Source organism: Exophiala dermatitidis (assembly GCF_000230625.1).
Source record: "Exophiala dermatitidis NIH/UT8656 unplaced genomic scaffold supercont1.2, whole genome shotgun sequence".
NCBI lineage: Eukaryota > Fungi > Ascomycota > Eurotiomycetes > Chaetothyriales > Herpotrichiellaceae > Exophiala > Exophiala dermatitidis.
Window position 1 is genome coordinate 2,044,233 of NW_008751647.1, and position 17,041 is coordinate 2,061,273.

Consider the following 17,041-nt stretch of genomic DNA (forward strand, 5'->3'; position numbering starts at 1 on the left):
GTCTATCAATATGGTCGTTGTCCCCAGTTCAATTGGCGAGTACTATGCGTCTGCTGCGTGGCGCTCCTCAGCCGAACTCGCGATGCGCAGGGCTTGTATTCCGTCCAGGCGATCAATACTTGCAACAACGGCAATAGATCCTCGACAAGCGGCCTGAATGTTGTTGCCAGTGCTATACCGCGTAGGATCTGCCCTGTGTTTGCCTACAACCATGACATATGACATACTACCAGGCAGTAGAGATGACTGAGTCAGGCTCGGGATGGAGGATTTTCCGTTCCGCAGACTGGACTTCAAGGCTGAACCTCCGGCTTGAACTCCCAAAGTCGTTACAACAACCACATTGCCTCGACGCTCTCGGGGCTACAGATATGCACGACCGGATCGAGGTCCTTCCGTAAGACTCGAACCATACACTCTTTTTGTTTGGGAATATGACTTTGCTAGAAAGGTGCAGTACCGCCTATGCGCCCGCTCTCGCATTGACGCCGCGTTTCCAATCCCAACTTGAACCCTTGACCACCGCTCCTTACAAGAATAAACACTGACCCAAACTTACAGCATCAAGCCTTTCTGGCCTGTGCTATTCACCTTCGTCCTGCCCCGTGCAATCAACTATTACAGGGTGATCAAGACCGCCATCCGAACGCGGCCACCGCCACGCCCGCTGCCCGCCGAAACAGGGCGAGGCCTCAACGCGCTATTCGTCTCAATCTGTGTCTTTCTGTACTTGTCACTACCGTCCTTTTTGGTGAGAAGCGATCTCACGGATCACAATGTGTTCCAAATCACGCAGTCGCGTCTGTCGACGGCAACGGACACGCTATTCGCGCGGCTGGCACTGTTGCGCGAGGATGGCATCCTGACGGCCACCGACGAGGCTTTGCGCGCAAAGTTGGGCTCTCAAGCGTAAGTAACCCTCTCCTTTTAGTCAAACGTGCTCGTTACGCCCTATGTCTTCCCTGTGTGCACTCTGCAAAGACAAATTTGGCACACATGGTAGGGAAATCGAATTACACCAAGCAACCAACCAACCAACCTTGGTTACCCGCCTCGCCCTTTGTCATAATCTACAAGGCTACACAGTACCCTCTCCCAGAATATTCGTCGTACTCCCCACTGCATCTCAATCCAAGACCCAGCAAATATCATGCCCCCTCGAAAGTTGATTCAATGCTAACACCTCGTCGTCACTCGTAGTCTCCGACAAATCTATCTTCGCTTCGGGCCATCCACTCTCCTCAACTGCACATTCTGCACCGCCGACGACGCCTTCTCCTTCCTCTTATACCACCTACCAATCAATATAATATTACCACACCTCTTCCACATTCTATGCATTGGCCTCGCGACATCCGAGCCCGTCGCCGGCTTCGAAGCCAGTCGCTGGCGATCACGGGCTCTACTGGGCGCCACCATCCTAGCCAGCATTGACATCGGCTTGACCAGCACCTACACCGGCCCATCACTACACACAAATCCACGAACACATACACAGACACCGCCCTTGGGAATCTTCTGGATCGCCTCGACACTACGATATCTGGTTCTCTCTCTATTCGATGCCGCGTTGGCCTTTTTCATCTACGCCTCTGCCATATACCGATTCTTGCTGTTCAGCAACAACGATTCAACGGACCCGGAAGTCGCCCGCCGGCGAACGGAGGAATTGCTCGCCAAAACCAATCTCGCACTGCAAATGTCTCAAACGAATCTGCGCGCTTACTCGGTCGCGAGGAACACTGTCGTGCGGAAACCGGACTTGAAAGCCGCTGAGGACGAGTACTGGCGTAGAGTGGTGGATGTGGAAAGCCTTGACGATGAGAGTCTGTTGGATGATGAGGAGGTCCAGGCTGCGGTGTCGAGAGCGTATGGCTCGGGTGCTGTGGATGTTGCTGCTATGAGGAGGGAGGCTGAGATGTTTGTTAAGCATGCTACTAAAATCTTGGATTAGAATTGATTAAACGCTGATCAAAAGCTACGGTATAAATAAATCCGGAAACGAATAGAATGGAGTTTTCCTTTTTCTTATCCCTGTTTCCTTTCGATTTGACCTTCGACGCGCAAATTGACGTGCTCTGGCAGTGCTGCCGAATTGGGCTTTGTATTGTACATAAGCACATCCATAAAGCTCACGCCGAGCCTGAGCCAGTCCATTGCTTCGTTGTCGTACATAATACATCTACACTGCAGTATATATCTAGGTCGTGCGGTATTATACATATACATTTCAATCATGCACGCTTTCGTTTCTAAACCAGGAAAAGCCAGTGTGGGCTTCTACTGCTAGCTCTGATTTGCTCAACCCTCAGGCTCATCCTTGATAATAACACAATCATCATCTTTATCTTCTTCTTCTTGCTTGATGGGAAACTCCTTCTCAGGGACTCTTCGGCCATTCTTGCCCAAGACTTCGGAAGCGAAAATGACCGTCTCCACGCCAGCAGGAACCCTCTCCTCCTCGCCCTCGGGCAAGGCATCGATGTCAATGTCCATTCCCAACAAACTCTTGAGAATGACCTCGGCGCCAGCCTTGCTCATAATCATGTTCCTCTCCTTACACCGTTCGTCACAGATACATTCGGTGCAACCCTCAAGACAATGGCAGGCGGCGACGCGCTGGACAGCCCGTTCGAGCAGGATATCGATAAACTCAAACGCTTTGGCCGCGATGCCCGATCCTGCCGCGCCGCCCTTGGCATCGTAAAAGGTCAGGCGGGCAGGCCGTTTGCGCTGGGTCTCTCGCTTGGCGAATTCCTTGAGGGCGTTTTTGCACTCGGTCCGGACGTCGCCGGGCATGCTGACGACAAACTGCGGCATCAGGCTCATGAGGGCGTGTTCGGCGGCGTGGATGCCCGCGGCGAGATTGAGCCTCTTCAGTTGAAAGATCTCGAGCGCCGATTTCGGGATGTCGAGCCACAGGCCGCGCGAAAAGATGTCGATGGGCGGGTTGTCGACGGCGACGGCGTCAAGAATTCTTCGCTTCTGGTCGACCTTGAAAAAGCCAAACACCACGGCGTGGACTTTGATGCGGCCGAAAAACGCCTTGGTCAACGAGTTCGCGGATACCCGACGCACTTGTTCTGTTTCGATCGGGTCCACGTCGGTAAAGTCGCGTTGTTGCGTGGTCCAGTCGACCTTGACGAGTTGCACGCGCGCCATTTTGCGTTCGGGCGAAAACTCTTTCACCATGAACGTCTTGCCTTGGTGCAAGAAGATGCCGCCATCGTATAATGTAAAAAACGCTCTTGATGCCTCGACTTCTTCGAGCACCACGTTGCGCCCGTGGGTGATGTCGATTACGGCGAAATGGTCTTCTTCCGTGTCGCGGATGGCTACGCATCGAGATGGGAGTGGGCGGAATCTTTCATTGCAGTGGTAGAACCCCATTGCGTCCTTGGACAGTCTCTCCTCGCAGATATCGCGCAACATTTTACCCAAAAATTTGGCATCTTCATCCGGTTGAATGGGTAGCTCGAATGCTGCGCATTGCACGTGTCCTTCCACCACCAGCTCGTTTTGCAGGTCCACCTGGAGCTCGCAGTTGGGCTTGGTAAAGATCTCATCTGGGTTTTGCATGTAATACTGATCCACCGCGAAGCTGTCGCCAACAAGCACAGACAACGAGTCTCGGTTCCTGCGTCCAGCACGACCGCTCTGCTGTCTCAGGTTGGCAATCGTGTACGGAAACCCCATTGTGATGACGGCGTCGAGAGACCCGATATCCACCCCTAGCTCCAGGGCCGTCGTGGCCACGATGCCCATCAACTTGCCGCCAAACATCTCGGCTTCGATCCGTCGTCGATCCTGGGCGGAGTACCCGCCACGGTACCCCATCACCAGTGCCGCGCATTCGGGTCGCTCAAGGTTCGTGAACTCGGCTTTGACGGCCGCCAAGAGCACTTCGCACTGCTTACGCACGCGGCAGAAAGCTATAGTGCGAACACCTCGCAGAATGAGTTGACAAATCAACCTTGCAGTCTCGGCAAATGTGTCGGCACGACCCGATGAGGGATCTCCAGGATCCTTGTATGGCGTGTTCCAACAAATGAACTCCTTTCGTCCGGACGGTGAGCCGTCGAAGTCGGTCAGTTTGACATTGTCGACGCCAAAGATGGTCTTCATGTGCTCTTCAGGGTTGGCGACCGTTGCGGAACACGATATGAATTTGACCTTGCGATTGCCCAAAGCCGCACATATACGTCGTAGGCGGCGCATGATGAAGGCCACGTGTGCTCCAAAGAGGCCGTTGTAGACGTGCAGCTCATCGACAACCACATATTTCAGATTGCGAAGGAATGTTCTCCATCCACTTTCTTGCGGAAGGATAGTAATGTGGAGCATGTCTGGATTCGTGAAGATGATCCGACCCTCGTCCCGGATCATGTTTCTCTCCTTCATCGGCGTGTCGCCATCAAAAGTTTCCACCAGGATATTCTCGAATCCAGGAATGTACTGCAGTAGTTCCTTCATGCTTCGTCTTTGATCCTGCGCGAGTGCTTTCGTGGGGAAAATGTACATGCCGCGACTTTCAGGGTCTTTTTCCAGTTCGTGTAACATTGGGATTTGGTAGATCAAAGACTTTCCGGAGCTTGTCGATGTGGAAACAATCACGTTATGCCCGTCATGTAAGTTGTTGATGGCTTCGGCTTGATGAGAATAAAGTTGGGTGATTCCTCTGCTGTTGTAGAGAGCATTCACCAAGTTTTGCGAGAGTGGAAAGCTGAGGTCACCATATATGGCCGGTTGCGGATCGAATACCCGATGACCATCAGGAACAATCTGACCGGTATACCATTCCAACGAGGTGATCTCTTTGACGATCTCGGAAATCGCGTTGCGTTCTTTGGGAATAGACTTGGGCAGTCCGATGGATTCGGGTGCAGGTGTGGTGGAACGACTCGATGATGGAACGGGAATGTACTGCTGCTTGAGATCTAGGATCCTTTCAACTGGATCTTTACCCTCTTGAGCGCACTCGTTGAGAAAAGCATTTATCGCCGAAGTAAACTTGACATTGCGCTTCTCGATCAGCTTCAACATTGACTTTTGACTGAACACCGGCATCTTGAGATCCTCCTTGCGCAGCTTTTGAGTGGCTTTAGTGGGTTCGCCTGTCTTTGGATCAACCACCTGTCTCTTCAAATCGCCGTCAATGAATTCGAAAAGCAGCAGCTCCTTGGGCGTCCCGGAGTTGTCATTGCGAGCACTCTCATCTTCTGCTAGTGACCTGAAATGGTCCGCTCTGCCTCCTTTGATGCCGTCATCTTCACCCATTATCGTGACCATCAAATGCTCCTCGTCGACATAGGCAAAATTGATAGCCCGAGGCACCAAGGCCTTTACCTGCGCCACATCTTCCTCAACGAGTGGCCTTTTGATATGTCCTTCTACCGTGGACTTGATGTTATCCCATGTCGTCGCGAAATGCTTCCGGGTGCAGCAGAATGTGTATACGACATTGAGAGCCTTGTGTAGTTGCAAGAGGTATTTGAAATGATCTGGCCAAGGGATGTCGGACTCAACGAGGTTCGTGGATGAACTCCGCCGAAGCAGTGCTGGTTTCGCAGTGGACTTTGCCCTTCTGGGTTTGACGCCTCCATCATGTGTCTTGGTAGGAACCGATGTAGTTGTTGTCACTGTTGTTGCTTCGGCAGCGCTAGGTTCGGGCGTCGTCGTCGTTGTCTCGGAGTCGCCATTGTCTTTGGTCTGGCGCTTTCGTTTACGGTTGACTGGTTGACGCGAGACGGTCGCGCCTTGGAGCCTGACCATCAGGCATGCGATGTGAGGAAAGGCACATTAAACACACTACGCCTGATGCAGGGCTTCCCAGAAGATGCGGATCGTAGAGTGAACTCGGAGTCTGTCGACTTTCTTTGGCCACCGGAATAGGTACAAATCTGTCAACCAATCAATGACGTCGACCATGGAAGCGCGTAAAGTGGTTTTTGACGCGTTGTCATGTGAGCAACTACAGTGGTATATTCTTTGTGTCCCTTGAATAAGCTGACCTCGAGAAGGGCGAGATCTGACAAAGAAGCGTATAGAACAAGTAAGTTCCGGCTACAGTAGGCAATGCTTTCAGTTCTCGTGCTGGTGGTACAGCACAGCTTGTGGGCCTTGCCTTTTGAAGGCTTATGCAGCTACTCGTTGCGAGATCAATACGGCAAAACTAAAAGTTCACATACCATTGTTGTTCACGGCGGCCTCCTCAAAGCAGTTCTGTCTTTGCACTGCTTTCTTTAATTGCCGTGCGCCGACTTCGACGCCGCAGAGTAGGGCAGAGTCACTCGACCCACGAATCAAAACACCAAAAAGAATCAAAAAGCCTTCTGTCCAAAGTGCCAAAAACTTTTTCCTCGAAGGCCCCGCCTTTCGAAGGGTGCATTCTGTGGTACTTTTTTGGTACTTTTTGGTACTTTTTTGCTTTGCGTCCTGCAGAGCGCTCAGCTGGGCGTTCGAGGGAAGTGAAACCCCGTTCTTGCGAGGTTTTTCCCGGGAATTTTACCCATTCAGAGGAAGCCTGCCATTTCTATGATGGTCCTTGTACCTGGTGTCGACGAAGTTTCAGCCAAGAGGGTCCCAGAGACGAGTCGGTTAGACTCTATGATGGGCCATTGTCACGCTAGCTAAACCAGGGGTTCCCAGAGACGAGCCGGCAAACTGCTCTCTGAATGTTGGGGATAATTCTGCGACAATAAACTATTAAGTGCAGATGTACTAGTCAGGTAAGCTGGTGCCGGACAGTGAAGTTGAAGTGAAACGAAGGGCGCCATTGGCCAGCCCTGTCATTATTCACTCGGCCACGAGGCTGTATTCACTACTCGACCCACCCCTTTGGCCTATCAGCCGTCCCATTGTGCTCAGCAGAGCCTTGTTCCAAATGACCCCTTTGTCTATCACTTTGTTCTGCATCTGCATTGTCGGGCGCCTTGTTTGGCACTCTTTGCATCGCCCTTTACCGAGTGACAATGACGACCTAAGAAATGTCACATTCTCTGCTTCTGGTACTCGTTTGGTCTATGACTCCTGAATCCAGGCATCTTGCCATTCCTCTTGCTTTCAGTTCCGTAAGTTATACCTTTCCTTTCCAGAACTGCGCCCCTCGAACATATACTCGGGCCTGAGAGCGACCAAGAACCATATTCTCTCTATCTGTTTGATATGACCTCTAACATAGTCTTGCCGCTGCTGGTCAGCGCCATTCTGCGAGTCTCCAACGCACAGGAAGCTTCAACGACATCCTACCAACTGGTGAAGAAATACACAGGCCAGAACTTCTTCGACAATTTTGCCTTTTTCTCCGATCGTGACCCTACGAACGGGTTTGTCAAATACGTCGACTTGGAGACGGCCAATCAGACTGGACTGGCAGGCTTCGCCTCTAGTGACTCATTCGATAACGCGATCTACCTGGGGGTTGACTGGTGGTCTTTGAATGTCACCCCGGATGGCCGCCCTTCTACTCGCGTTGAGAGCAAAGATACGTTCAACCACTCTTTGTGGATCGCCGACATTAAACACATGCCTGGTGGGATATGTGGGAGCTGGCCTGCGTACTGGCTGCTGGGGGAAGGTGCTCGCTGGCCACAGGCGGGGGAGATTGACATTATGGAGGGAATCAACAAACAGACGGTCAACAAAATGGTCTTACACGCCGACACCGGTGTTAGCATCTTCAACGTGACGGGAGCAACATCATCCAATCAAACTCAGATGCGAGGGACATTATCTAGTCTCGACTGCAGCCTCGATACTGCAGGAAGCACGGGCTGTGTCGCAGAAGGCTCGTGGAATGATTTCGGCACCGATTACAATGCAGCAGGAGGTAGCGTGCTTGCGACCGAGTTCACCAGCGATGCCATCAGGATCTGGAATTTCCAGCGTGGCAGTGTGCCCAGTGACATTGCTGCCGGATCTCCCGATCCCGAGGCCGCTGCCGACAGCTGGGGGCCTCCGGATGCCATGTTCGTCAGCAGTGGCAACGGGACTTTTGACGAGCATTTTTTCAACCTCAAGATCATCTTCAACACTGCGCTCTGTGGCGACTGGATCGACAAGACATGGAATACTTCAGAGTGCGCTTCGGTCGCCCCAACATGTCAGGACTATGTGACCAACAATCCGGCCGTGTTCAAAGATGCATACTGGGCCATTGGCGGTGTCCAAGTGTATCAGCAAGCCGACCCATCTTGCACGGGCATGTCTACGCCCTTGCCGAGCAACCGGTTCCAACCATGCTCCCGCGCTCAAGGCACAGACGCAGTTCGCGACGCTTCAGGTCTTATTGAAGGCGGAAACGGAAATCACAACCACTCGTGATGCCAGTCGGGAGTGTGGAAGTGCCCGACGAAACGCGGCCCATCTCCTGCTTATTATGATTATTCAGATGAGGTTGGTCGTCACACCTTTTTAAATACCTTTAGCAAAGAGTTGTATCCCTGAGAGCCCTTATAGAAATGTACCAATACTTTTCATACCTTGTATCTTGCATGCTTACGAGTACCCTTTCAAAATAACAAGAGACGTATATGGCTTCGCAGTCGTGTCATGCGTGGAACATCGACGCTAATAAATCGAATCCAAGCTGCATCGTGAACTTGTCATCGTGAACAGTGGCGGTTCATAGTATTAGCTCGACTAATTCATGTTTGCCTCATAGGGAGGCAGCCTCGCCCCGACGTCGTTGGTATCCCTGTACTCGGTTTCTCCATCGGTGCCTCGCCGCTCGGCTTAGGCATTCCTGGACCTCATATGCTTCTTTTCATTCTTGACAGTGTTCGACCGGTTCCTGGCAAAATAGACTAACGAACTGCCTTCAGTATCCCTTACTGCCTGGAAGTATAGCACTCGAGATGTTTATCTCTGTGCTCTATATCGAAATTGACTATGTAGGCATATACTAGTACGCTGTAGTATGGGACCTTTTCCACAGGGCCATGGCGCCTACCAACCAATTGTAGTGTCTAACCACGCCAAGCCTACATTCACTATTACTGTAAGTAGACTAGAGTGCCTTTCTGCGACGCCGTGCACTCACTGCAGCTACAGCGTACCTTAGTACCGTTGGCCCAACTGGCTCTGTTTACGTACTCGGCTAACGCAAAGTCGAGGGGGCTATCCCGTATGAGATCACATCGAGCACAGGTGGACTTATCATCTGTCTTTACGACCTGGAGCTTCCATCTAAGCCTTGCTTGAACAGTTCGTTCTTCCTCTTGTTCGGCTTTCAACCTCAGTTTGACCCCAAACAGCGCTAAGGGCTCTTTGAGGGCCACCACCACTGGCACTGGGATATTGGCCACTGTTCTACTTTCCTCCAGCGCGGCAAATTCAAGGACAGATCGCCGTGGCTTCCAAAGGTTGGCAAACCTTTTAGGTACCTGTTCTCAGCGCATGAAGGTCCTCGAAGGCTTGGCGTTGACTCACCCTTCGCTAAATGGTTCTCTTATAAAGAGACACTACCGACTTCGTCACCCTCTCGTCACATTCCCTTCACCATCCCATCAAACGTGTGCCTTACCGGTCCCACCAAGTTCTAGCTATTTCCGTGGTCACCTCACCCGACAATGGATTCCAGTACTGCCAACACGATCTCCCAAACATCGCACGCCATCCTGCGTGACTTAGACCTTCAACCTTCAACCACCACCTCAGGTCATGTCAGACTGAGACGAGGGGTCCTACGGGACTCGAGTGATGATGCAAGTTGGGAGGAGGAGGTTGACATCCCTGTCTTTCTGGACAGTGTGGAGTCCCTTCGCTTTTGTGGGTTCAAGAAAAGTGCGGCTGCCACGATCCTATCCAATTTTCGGAACTACTACTCCCCGCACGGCCATCCTATCGAACCTTTGGCAACTTCAATCTACACTCTTGTAGAATTTGCGCTGGGTTTCCTCGAAGGCAAGCCGGATGCTTTCAGTGAGGATGAAGACTGGCTGGTCGCTCTGAAGGACATGGGTATCAAGAGATCGTTACGGGAGGCAATTTGTGACCCCACCTTCGTTGACATTCGTCCCACCAAGAGTGCGAAAGGTTGGGCAACGGAAACCATCTCAGAGTCTTGGGCGTTTCTTTGCGCAGTCGACGGTAGGATAAAAAAGAATGCCCCGACAATGCGGTCCAGAATGCATAGGCGGACCGAATCCGGACAGTCTTCTTCCCAGATTGTCGGACCAACATCTTCCAGCAACAACTCAGCTTCGACGAACATTTCTCCAACTGTCATCAGCTCCGAAGCCACCATCCCTCAAGAGTACAAAGCTGGTATTTTCTGCAGAGGTGGTTACATTTCCAGGTTTCTCGAAATCAAGGACCCCAACATTAAATGTCTCATCATGGATACCCTGCTTTCGATGCCACCTGGTGATTTCGAGAAAGCCCGTCCTGTGCTGTATCTGACGAAGCAACGCCAAGTTGCTTGGAAATATGCCAATTACGCAAAGGCCAGAAGTCCCGCTGTGGCCTGTGGGGTGCTCTACATTAGCATCCCACCAGAACTGGTGGAAAACGTGTATTATATGACAGATGAGGATTTCCGCAACCTGGTGTGGGCTTGTCGTGGGCCCTCCTACGATCCTCGCCCCGGGGCTGCAGTTGACGCAGTTAGGGAGAGGTTTGCGAGGTACGACTGGCTGGTGGGAAAGACTTGCGGCCAATGCTCAGATGTCATCAAGCGCCTCGCAAGTAAAGAACAATTGGAAGTCCTGAGAACTGTTGACGGTGAGAGGGCGTTTCAGTGGGCGGTCATGCGGGAGGCGGTATGGAATCAGATTGCTTTGGCTTGCTACGAACGGGTATGGATTGAAGTTACGCACGAACAGAGCAGCTAGCAGTCATCTCTTTGAATCCATTCTCCCTTCCTACTCAGCATCATTTCCCTGGTGAATAGATCATTTGGCCGTCCAACACTCCAATGATAAGAGTATAGCGTGACACGCGCATCTTGCGCCCATGCTCCTACGTATATAAACTCGGTTGGCGTATAGTGACCCTCAAGCGCAATAAACCACTTTACGCGTCCACTGTTGTTGTACGCGACGCGCAGACAAACTGAATGTGATGCAACAATCTGGTAGGGCACAACAACAAGATATTTTATCAGCAACCAAAGTCCGCATTGATCCAAAGTGCGCCAACTTGAACTCGAGTTATGCCAGCCTCCTCCGCCATCCAGCAGTCCCTCAGTCTCCTTCTACCCAGCCACTCGGCGAAACTGCCACCGCAACTAGTCCACCTGTCCGAGTCGCTGCTTGCCCAATCCCGCCAACGGGCATCTCATCTGAAACCCGAGGAAGAAATCGCCCGAACCTACGCATGCTGCGAGATAGCATGTAAGCGACTCCGGTCGCAATGTCGCTTGCCCGCCGTCAAGGCCGGGAGTGCGCCGTGCAAGCCGGCAGTGTACAAAAAGCTGGTGACGTTTTTAGAAAGAGTGCTGGAAGATACGACGAGTACAAGTCAGACGCCGATCAAGGCAAAAGCGACGCCAACACCCACACCCACACGGGCAAATACGAGGACGTCAACGGCAAAGGCAAAGGCAAACACCGACAATAAAACTACAAGTACCGCGGCTACAAAGAAACGGACGGCAAGCGAGGCCGGGCTTGATGATGATTCGGGGTCTGAAGCAGCAGAAAACGATGAACTCGCCACGCCCTCCAAGAAGCAAAAGACTCCATCGAGAACTCCAGCCAAGAACCACAAAACTGCATTTCTCAAGGCGGTTGGAGACAAGAACAAAAAGCCCTCGGAAGACATCGACTCGGACAGGGCGGCCCCGGCGTTCGTCATGCCCTCGATTCGCAAACTGTGCAAAACGTTCAGGACGCCTCTGCTCGCTCCGCACGTCTATACTGGCACTTGTATCGTGCTGCAACTTACGGGGTTATGGCCGCAGGGGAAAGCGCAGGACACAGCAGCAGCAGATGGTGATCATGATTATCATGACGGTCATGACAATTCCGATGGCGGTGCTGGCGATGCTGGCGATGCTGGCGATGCTGATACAGGTTCTTCGTTCCAAGAGACCGTCACAGGCCTCCTGATCGCAATATACCTATTGACCCTGACCCGGATGCAAACGGCCAAGATGACCACATCGGTCTACAAAGCGACATGCTCGAAAAGTGTGCAAGAACTAGGCTACAGCCCCGGCACCGAGGGCGTCGAGGCCTGGATCCGCAGGATTAATCGCGAAGGATACTGTCGCGGCCAGGAGTGGTGGGCGAGCGTGCCTGAATCGGTGTTTGACTTTGAGCCCAACAAACGGGTTCCTGCAGATGCCGATGCCGTACTCGATGTTGACAGCGGAGATGAAGATGATGACGAAGATCGCATCATCTCAGCGGCAGCAGCGACCCGCAGACGGCACAGAGCAACGAACGAAGCCGAACAAGAAAAAAACCATGACGAAGACGAGGAAGAACAAGAAGATCCTCCGTACATTTTACTGCCCGGCCTGGCTACGATGATGCAACCCGCCGTCGACTTTACGAGCGATGAGCGAACACGAGATTTTGAGATTTGGAAACGTGCCCTTTTGAGGAAGCTGGATAGACTCGAGAAGGCGGCCTCGAACACTAGACGGTCGACGGGGAGGGCAGTCGGTGCAAGAACAGGAACAGCTACTAGGACTGGCAGGGCCAAAGCCGTGACTGTGGGATAAATTCTAGTAGTACATGTGTAACCCACTTCTGAAAGCCGGATTTATATGCGTACAAGTGTCGTAGGTCTCTCCTGAGGTAATTTGTCCTTTTTCTGATCTTCCATCTTCCATTCAAATCGTCTCCTCTATTTTATGATGCTAAACTGTGCTCGTCCGGTTCCTTGGGCCAAACGAAAAGAATAAGAACCTACGATACTAGTATCCTTCAGAGTCGAAGCAGGATGGAATGAATTGAGTGTTTTGTCGTCGATGTAAAACAACCCTAGGTTTTCTCTTGCTCCGGCGGCGTGGCTGCAGTAGATGCATGTACCAGCGGTAAACGTGAGTTGTCGTGCCTAGGAACCTATGTAAGTATCTCATCATACAATCAAAGCAGGGCATCAGACCACAAATTCTGTGCATGGTCTGTTGGAAGCATAGGTAAGCATCGCAGCAAAGTGCAGCGCGTCGCTGCTCCACTCCGCACTGTCTGCAAAATAAAAACCAAGGCAGGCAATGAATGCAATGCAAGAAGAAGCCCGTGCGGAAAACATCAGAGACACAAACCAATGAATGGTCAAGATGATGGCTGGGCAAGCAGAAATCGGCTGCACAGAGCAGAAAAGTGTATTCGCATTCGATCCGCGTGTGCACTAGGCATGCGAATATGCATGGCATGGTATGCGCTTGTTCCTGTGTCTGTGTCCGGTCCCAGGAGCGGGCGTTGCTGTAGACCAAAGGAGATGCAATTGATACAACTTCCAAGTTGTGAGGAGGAGGAGGAGGAGGTGGTGGTGGTGAGTTTGGCATTGCATTGTGGTACATGGCAAATCACACCTTGATTGTTGCATCGTCGAGCCTTACCGCCTCACCAACCACCACCACGACCCCGTCCTCTACCGTGACCACCACCTCCACGGCCACCTCCACGGCCCCGGCCGCCATAGCCTCCTCGACCGGCACCACCACCACCACCACCTCGGCCTCCGCCACGACCTCGACCACCACCTCCACGTCCTTCATGGCTACCATGTCGACCTCCAGCCCGACGGCCTGACCGACTCTCATAATTGACGTACTCCGGCCGATCTGGTCTCGGACCCTGCTCCATGCGCCTATCACGCTCCTGCTCACTGATGTCGAACTTATTCTCAATTCCAATCAAGTCACAGTACATGCTTGTCTGAGGATTGGTGACTTCGCGGGGCATGGAGGTGGAAGCAACAGGTTGATTCGGCTTCGGATCATAGACCGGCGCAGTGATGGTGAAATTGTTCGGAACGCCAAGTTTGCCAGTTTTGACGACATGCTCGTGGATCCATGCTTCCTCTTTAACAATCTGCTCACGATAGAATGTGTCGCCACGGTGAGGTGGTGCTCTATCATTCGGAGATCCGCCGAGGACGAGTTCAGGTGCAAAAACACGCTGGATAGCAAGCCATTCGGGATCATAGGATAGTGTGAATGGACGACGAACATTCTCCTCCTGTGCTGAACTCGAGTTGATAGACTTGATTTCAAGAAGCTGTAGAAACTCCTGATATGGTTCGCATTTGCCCAGGGCCAAGAACTCTGTTTTCTGGTTCGTGATGCCTTCTGGGAATGGCAGGCTGGGCGAGGCTTCGATCTTGACTTTGTCTCCCTTCTTGGCGAAAGTGTTTGAAAGAACAGCCAATTGGTCGCGGAGCTCGTCTGAAACGTCGTTTGCGGTGGGTTGGGACACAGCGATGGCGGCTTGCGGCTGGTCAATAGAAGACGGTTTTGGTAGCGGAGTCATTCCTTGATGCTGCTGAGATGGGCTTTCCTTGACGTCGTTTCCAGTCGCTGCGGGATGCGGTAGGGGGGTCATGCCATGCTGCTCCTCGGTCAAGCTCTGCTGGATGGTATTCCCTTTCGAAGACGGTTGCGGAAGTGCCACGACAGCTTTCTGCTGGACTGAATTCTTCTCGATTTCTTCACGCGACGAATGTGGCTGTGGCAGTGCGACAACCGGCGGCAGAGTGGAGGTCTTTCCGGCGTTGATTCCACCTGAGAATCGCCGTGGTAGGACTGCCTCTGGTGCCTGCCGAGTTGAGCCTGGACCCTTTCTGACATTGCGACTCTTGGACATTGGGTCAGGTACTGCCACAACTGCATTGGGGGGTGTCGAGTCGACCTGGTCATGGGTCACCAGTGGAGTTGGCTGCGGAAGTGCTACTACAGCTTGCGGTGGACCAAAAGCTTCTGAGATCTCGTCTTGGGGCCATTTATCGAGATCAGGGACAAGGTTTGCCGAAGAGGGGTCGGATTTAGAGCTTGGCGCAGTGGGCTGGAATGACGGTGTTGCGGTCGACACACCCTGTGAGTTCAGGGCCGGTGCTGGAGAGTCGACGTCCATGGACTCCGGATACTGTTGAATTGCTGGAGTGGGCACCGCTGGCGCAGCCGTAGCCGCAGCCTTTGACGACGATATGTCTGCATTGTTAAGTCTGACACCGCCGTCTTCACTTGCCTCCGAGTTGGGCAGAGAGAACACTCTTGGCTCACGGGCGATGCCTCCAGTGTCTGGCCGGAGGGACGTCGCTACAGGAATAGGAATAGGAGCTGTAGAAAAGCTGCCAGAGCCGTTTCGGCCGGTTGCAACTGGTTCATCGTCGTCAGTCATGTCGATATCAATGGCGTCAGGGTTGTCGACAACAATCTCTGGAGCACCAGCCGGACGACTAGCATTCGTGCCATCAAGCTGGTCATTCGATGAGGCGAATCCACGCTCCGAGGCCGTAGGATGAGGACGAGCCGGCTCGAGGGCATCGGACTCGGTTCGTTGTCTCTTTGACGGTCTTGAAACAAAGCAGCCATCAAGATTGGGGATAGCTTGGTCCTGTTCTCCAGGTTTGATCTCCGTCTTGGTGGTGGAAGTGACATGCCTGTCGAACCCGGCGTTCGAATCGACTTGTTTGAATGTCTCCTGAAAGGTGTACGAGGGGCCTTGTCGAATGCCAGTTCTCGCTTCTTCTTGACGTCGAGCCTCTTGCTCTTGCAGAGCCCTGTCCCTGTCCGCTGCATCCTCGCGCTGAGCAACCGCATGAAATCCTTGCCATGCCGAGACCCTCTGTGAGTTTTGCTGGGGTGACAATCCAGCCGGATTCGCAGTGCTCACACCTGGTGTAGCCCGCGGCAGTGAAGATCCATCGTTCTGGCCATGCTCGACAATGGCTGCATATCGGGTGTGCAGATGGGCCGAAAACCAATATGGAGGCCTCAAGCGATCCAGACACTGTCGGGCAGCCGGGTTTCCCAACTTTCCATTCTTCGAATCAACTCCAAATCCAGGCTTTGATCGAAACAACCATTCAAAATTTCCGTGCATCTCCACTCGCTGAGGCCAGTCGTGTGAAAGACCGATATCGACCTGAGTACGGATGGCCAGCAACTTTCTGACATCGAGTTCGCGCACATGGTAAATGGTGGACATCTCCTCCCGATTGTACGGCAATCTTTCGAAGTGAGCTTTAGGATAATCGTAACCCTTCCAGATTCCGCTAAGTCCCGCAATCCTCAAGGGACCGAATTGAATGACGTTGGCGGCACCCAGGTAGTAGATGTTTGGGGCGACCCATCCACCATAGTAAAGCTCGAACAAATGATTGCTAGCCTCGTGATTGCCTCCGATGAAGATGGTCAGGTAGGGAGCAGCCCTCGCGCCACTGTAGTACTCATGAAAATCTGCCATTCGGCGGTACTTCTCTGGCATCGCCGTGACGTTGAGATCGTATTGATTTCTCACGGCCTAGAGAGCAATTCTTTAGCAAATCTGGCCAGGTCTGAGGTGTTTGGAGTTCAACGCACCTGAAAGTCGCCGCCAATGATGACGAGGTCAACGCTGTCCCATCCTTTCACACGGCAGGCTTCCTCGACAGAGGCATAAATGGAGTTTAGGGTGCCATGAGCCTGTAGGACATTAGCCAGGATCAGGCCAGGGGATGAGAATAGTCCCAGGATCAACTTACACAGCCCTCGATGGCCACTCTGACGCCTTCTTTGTTTTGGCCTGTGGTCACCGACGCAATGCCACCAGGCTCTTGCTCTTCAGACATCGTGTTCCTCTCCAGGACTGTCAGATCCTTTGCATCTGTGGTCCTGTGGTGGAAAATCACTATTCAAAAGCCGAAGAATTTGCGCAGATCGTGAAAATGAAATCATCGGCGCAATTATGAAGAGAAGATGCGAGGAGACATAATTGACAATAACAATGAAACAGCCAAGCGCAGAAATAAATCGCAGTGAAGCGCAGTGAAGCGTAAAGAGACCAGCCGCAGTGAATACCCTGTCAGTCGCCATCAACTTCAACATGGCGACGTGGTGTAGTAGTGAGGTTCGATAATCTGTAACAGGACTAGCTCTATACTAGTT

General features: G+C 52.4%; 6 protein-coding genes across 6 annotated transcripts; 4 read left to right on the forward strand and 2 right to left on the reverse strand.

The window, feature by feature from the left end:
* Positions 1-242: 242 nt before the first annotated feature.
* HMPREF1120_02224 (uncharacterized protein) lies at positions 243-1,954 on the forward strand (the record flags this gene model as incomplete). Its single annotated transcript, XM_009156260.1, has 3 exons — positions 243-397; positions 562-909; positions 1,201-1,954. The coding sequence occupies 3 exons, from the start codon at positions 243-245 to the stop codon at positions 1,952-1,954; spliced, it is 1,257 nt and encodes a 418-aa protein (XP_009154508.1).
* HMPREF1120_02225 (uncharacterized protein) lies at positions 1,945-6,024 on the reverse strand. The gene has a single exon (XM_009156261.1). The coding sequence runs from the start codon at positions 5,770-5,772 to the stop codon at positions 2,302-2,304; it is 3,471 nt and encodes a 1,156-aa protein (XP_009154509.1). The 5' UTR covers positions 5,773-6,024; the 3' UTR covers positions 1,945-2,301.
* A 1,140-nt stretch (positions 6,025-7,164) lies between these two features.
* HMPREF1120_02226 (endo-1,3(4)-beta-glucanase) lies at positions 7,165-8,322 on the forward strand (the record flags this gene model as incomplete). Its single annotated transcript, XM_009156262.1, has 1 exon — positions 7,165-8,322. The coding sequence occupies one exon, from the start codon at positions 7,165-7,167 to the stop codon at positions 8,320-8,322; it is 1,158 nt and encodes a 385-aa protein (XP_009154510.1).
* Positions 8,323-9,569: 1,247 nt separating this feature from the next.
* Positions 9,570-10,832, forward strand: HMPREF1120_02227 (uncharacterized protein; the record flags this gene model as incomplete). The annotated part of the gene is made up of 1 exon (XM_009156263.1): positions 9,570-10,832. The coding sequence occupies one exon, from the start codon at positions 9,570-9,572 to the stop codon at positions 10,830-10,832; it is 1,263 nt and encodes a 420-aa protein (XP_009154511.1).
* Positions 10,833-11,152: 320 nt separating this feature from the next.
* On the forward strand, positions 11,153-12,670 carry HMPREF1120_02228 (uncharacterized protein; the record flags this gene model as incomplete). Its single annotated transcript, XM_009156264.1, has 1 exon — positions 11,153-12,670. The coding sequence occupies one exon, from the start codon at positions 11,153-11,155 to the stop codon at positions 12,668-12,670; it is 1,518 nt and encodes a 505-aa protein (XP_009154512.1).
* HMPREF1120_02229 (RNA lariat debranching enzyme Dbr1) lies at positions 12,634-16,987 on the reverse strand. Its single transcript, XM_009156265.1, has 3 exons — positions 16,639-16,987; positions 16,478-16,579; positions 12,634-16,418 (listed from the first exon to the last, which is right to left on the reverse strand). The coding sequence occupies exons 1-3, from the start codon at positions 16,723-16,725 to the stop codon at positions 13,518-13,520; spliced, it is 3,090 nt and encodes a 1,029-aa protein (XP_009154513.1). The 5' UTR covers positions 16,726-16,987; the 3' UTR covers positions 12,634-13,517.
* Positions 16,988-17,041: the final 54 nt, after the last annotated feature.

Coding starts and splice junctions, on each gene's coding strand:
- HMPREF1120_02225 (XM_009156261.1), bottom strand. CDS start 5,772: ATGGTCAGGCTCCAAGGCGCGACCGTCTCGCGTCAACCAGTCAACCGT.
- HMPREF1120_02229 (XM_009156265.1), bottom strand. CDS start 16,725: ATGTCTGAAGAGCAAGAGCCTGGTGGCATTGCGTCGGTGACCACAGGC. Junction 16,580..16,638: donor GAGTGGCCATCGAGGGCTGT/GTAAGTTGATCC, acceptor AATGTCCTACAG/GCTCATGGCACCCTAAACTC. Junction 16,419..16,477: donor TCATTGGCGGCGACTTTCAG/GTGCGTTGAACT, acceptor ATTGCTCTCTAG/GCCGTGAGAAATCAATACGA.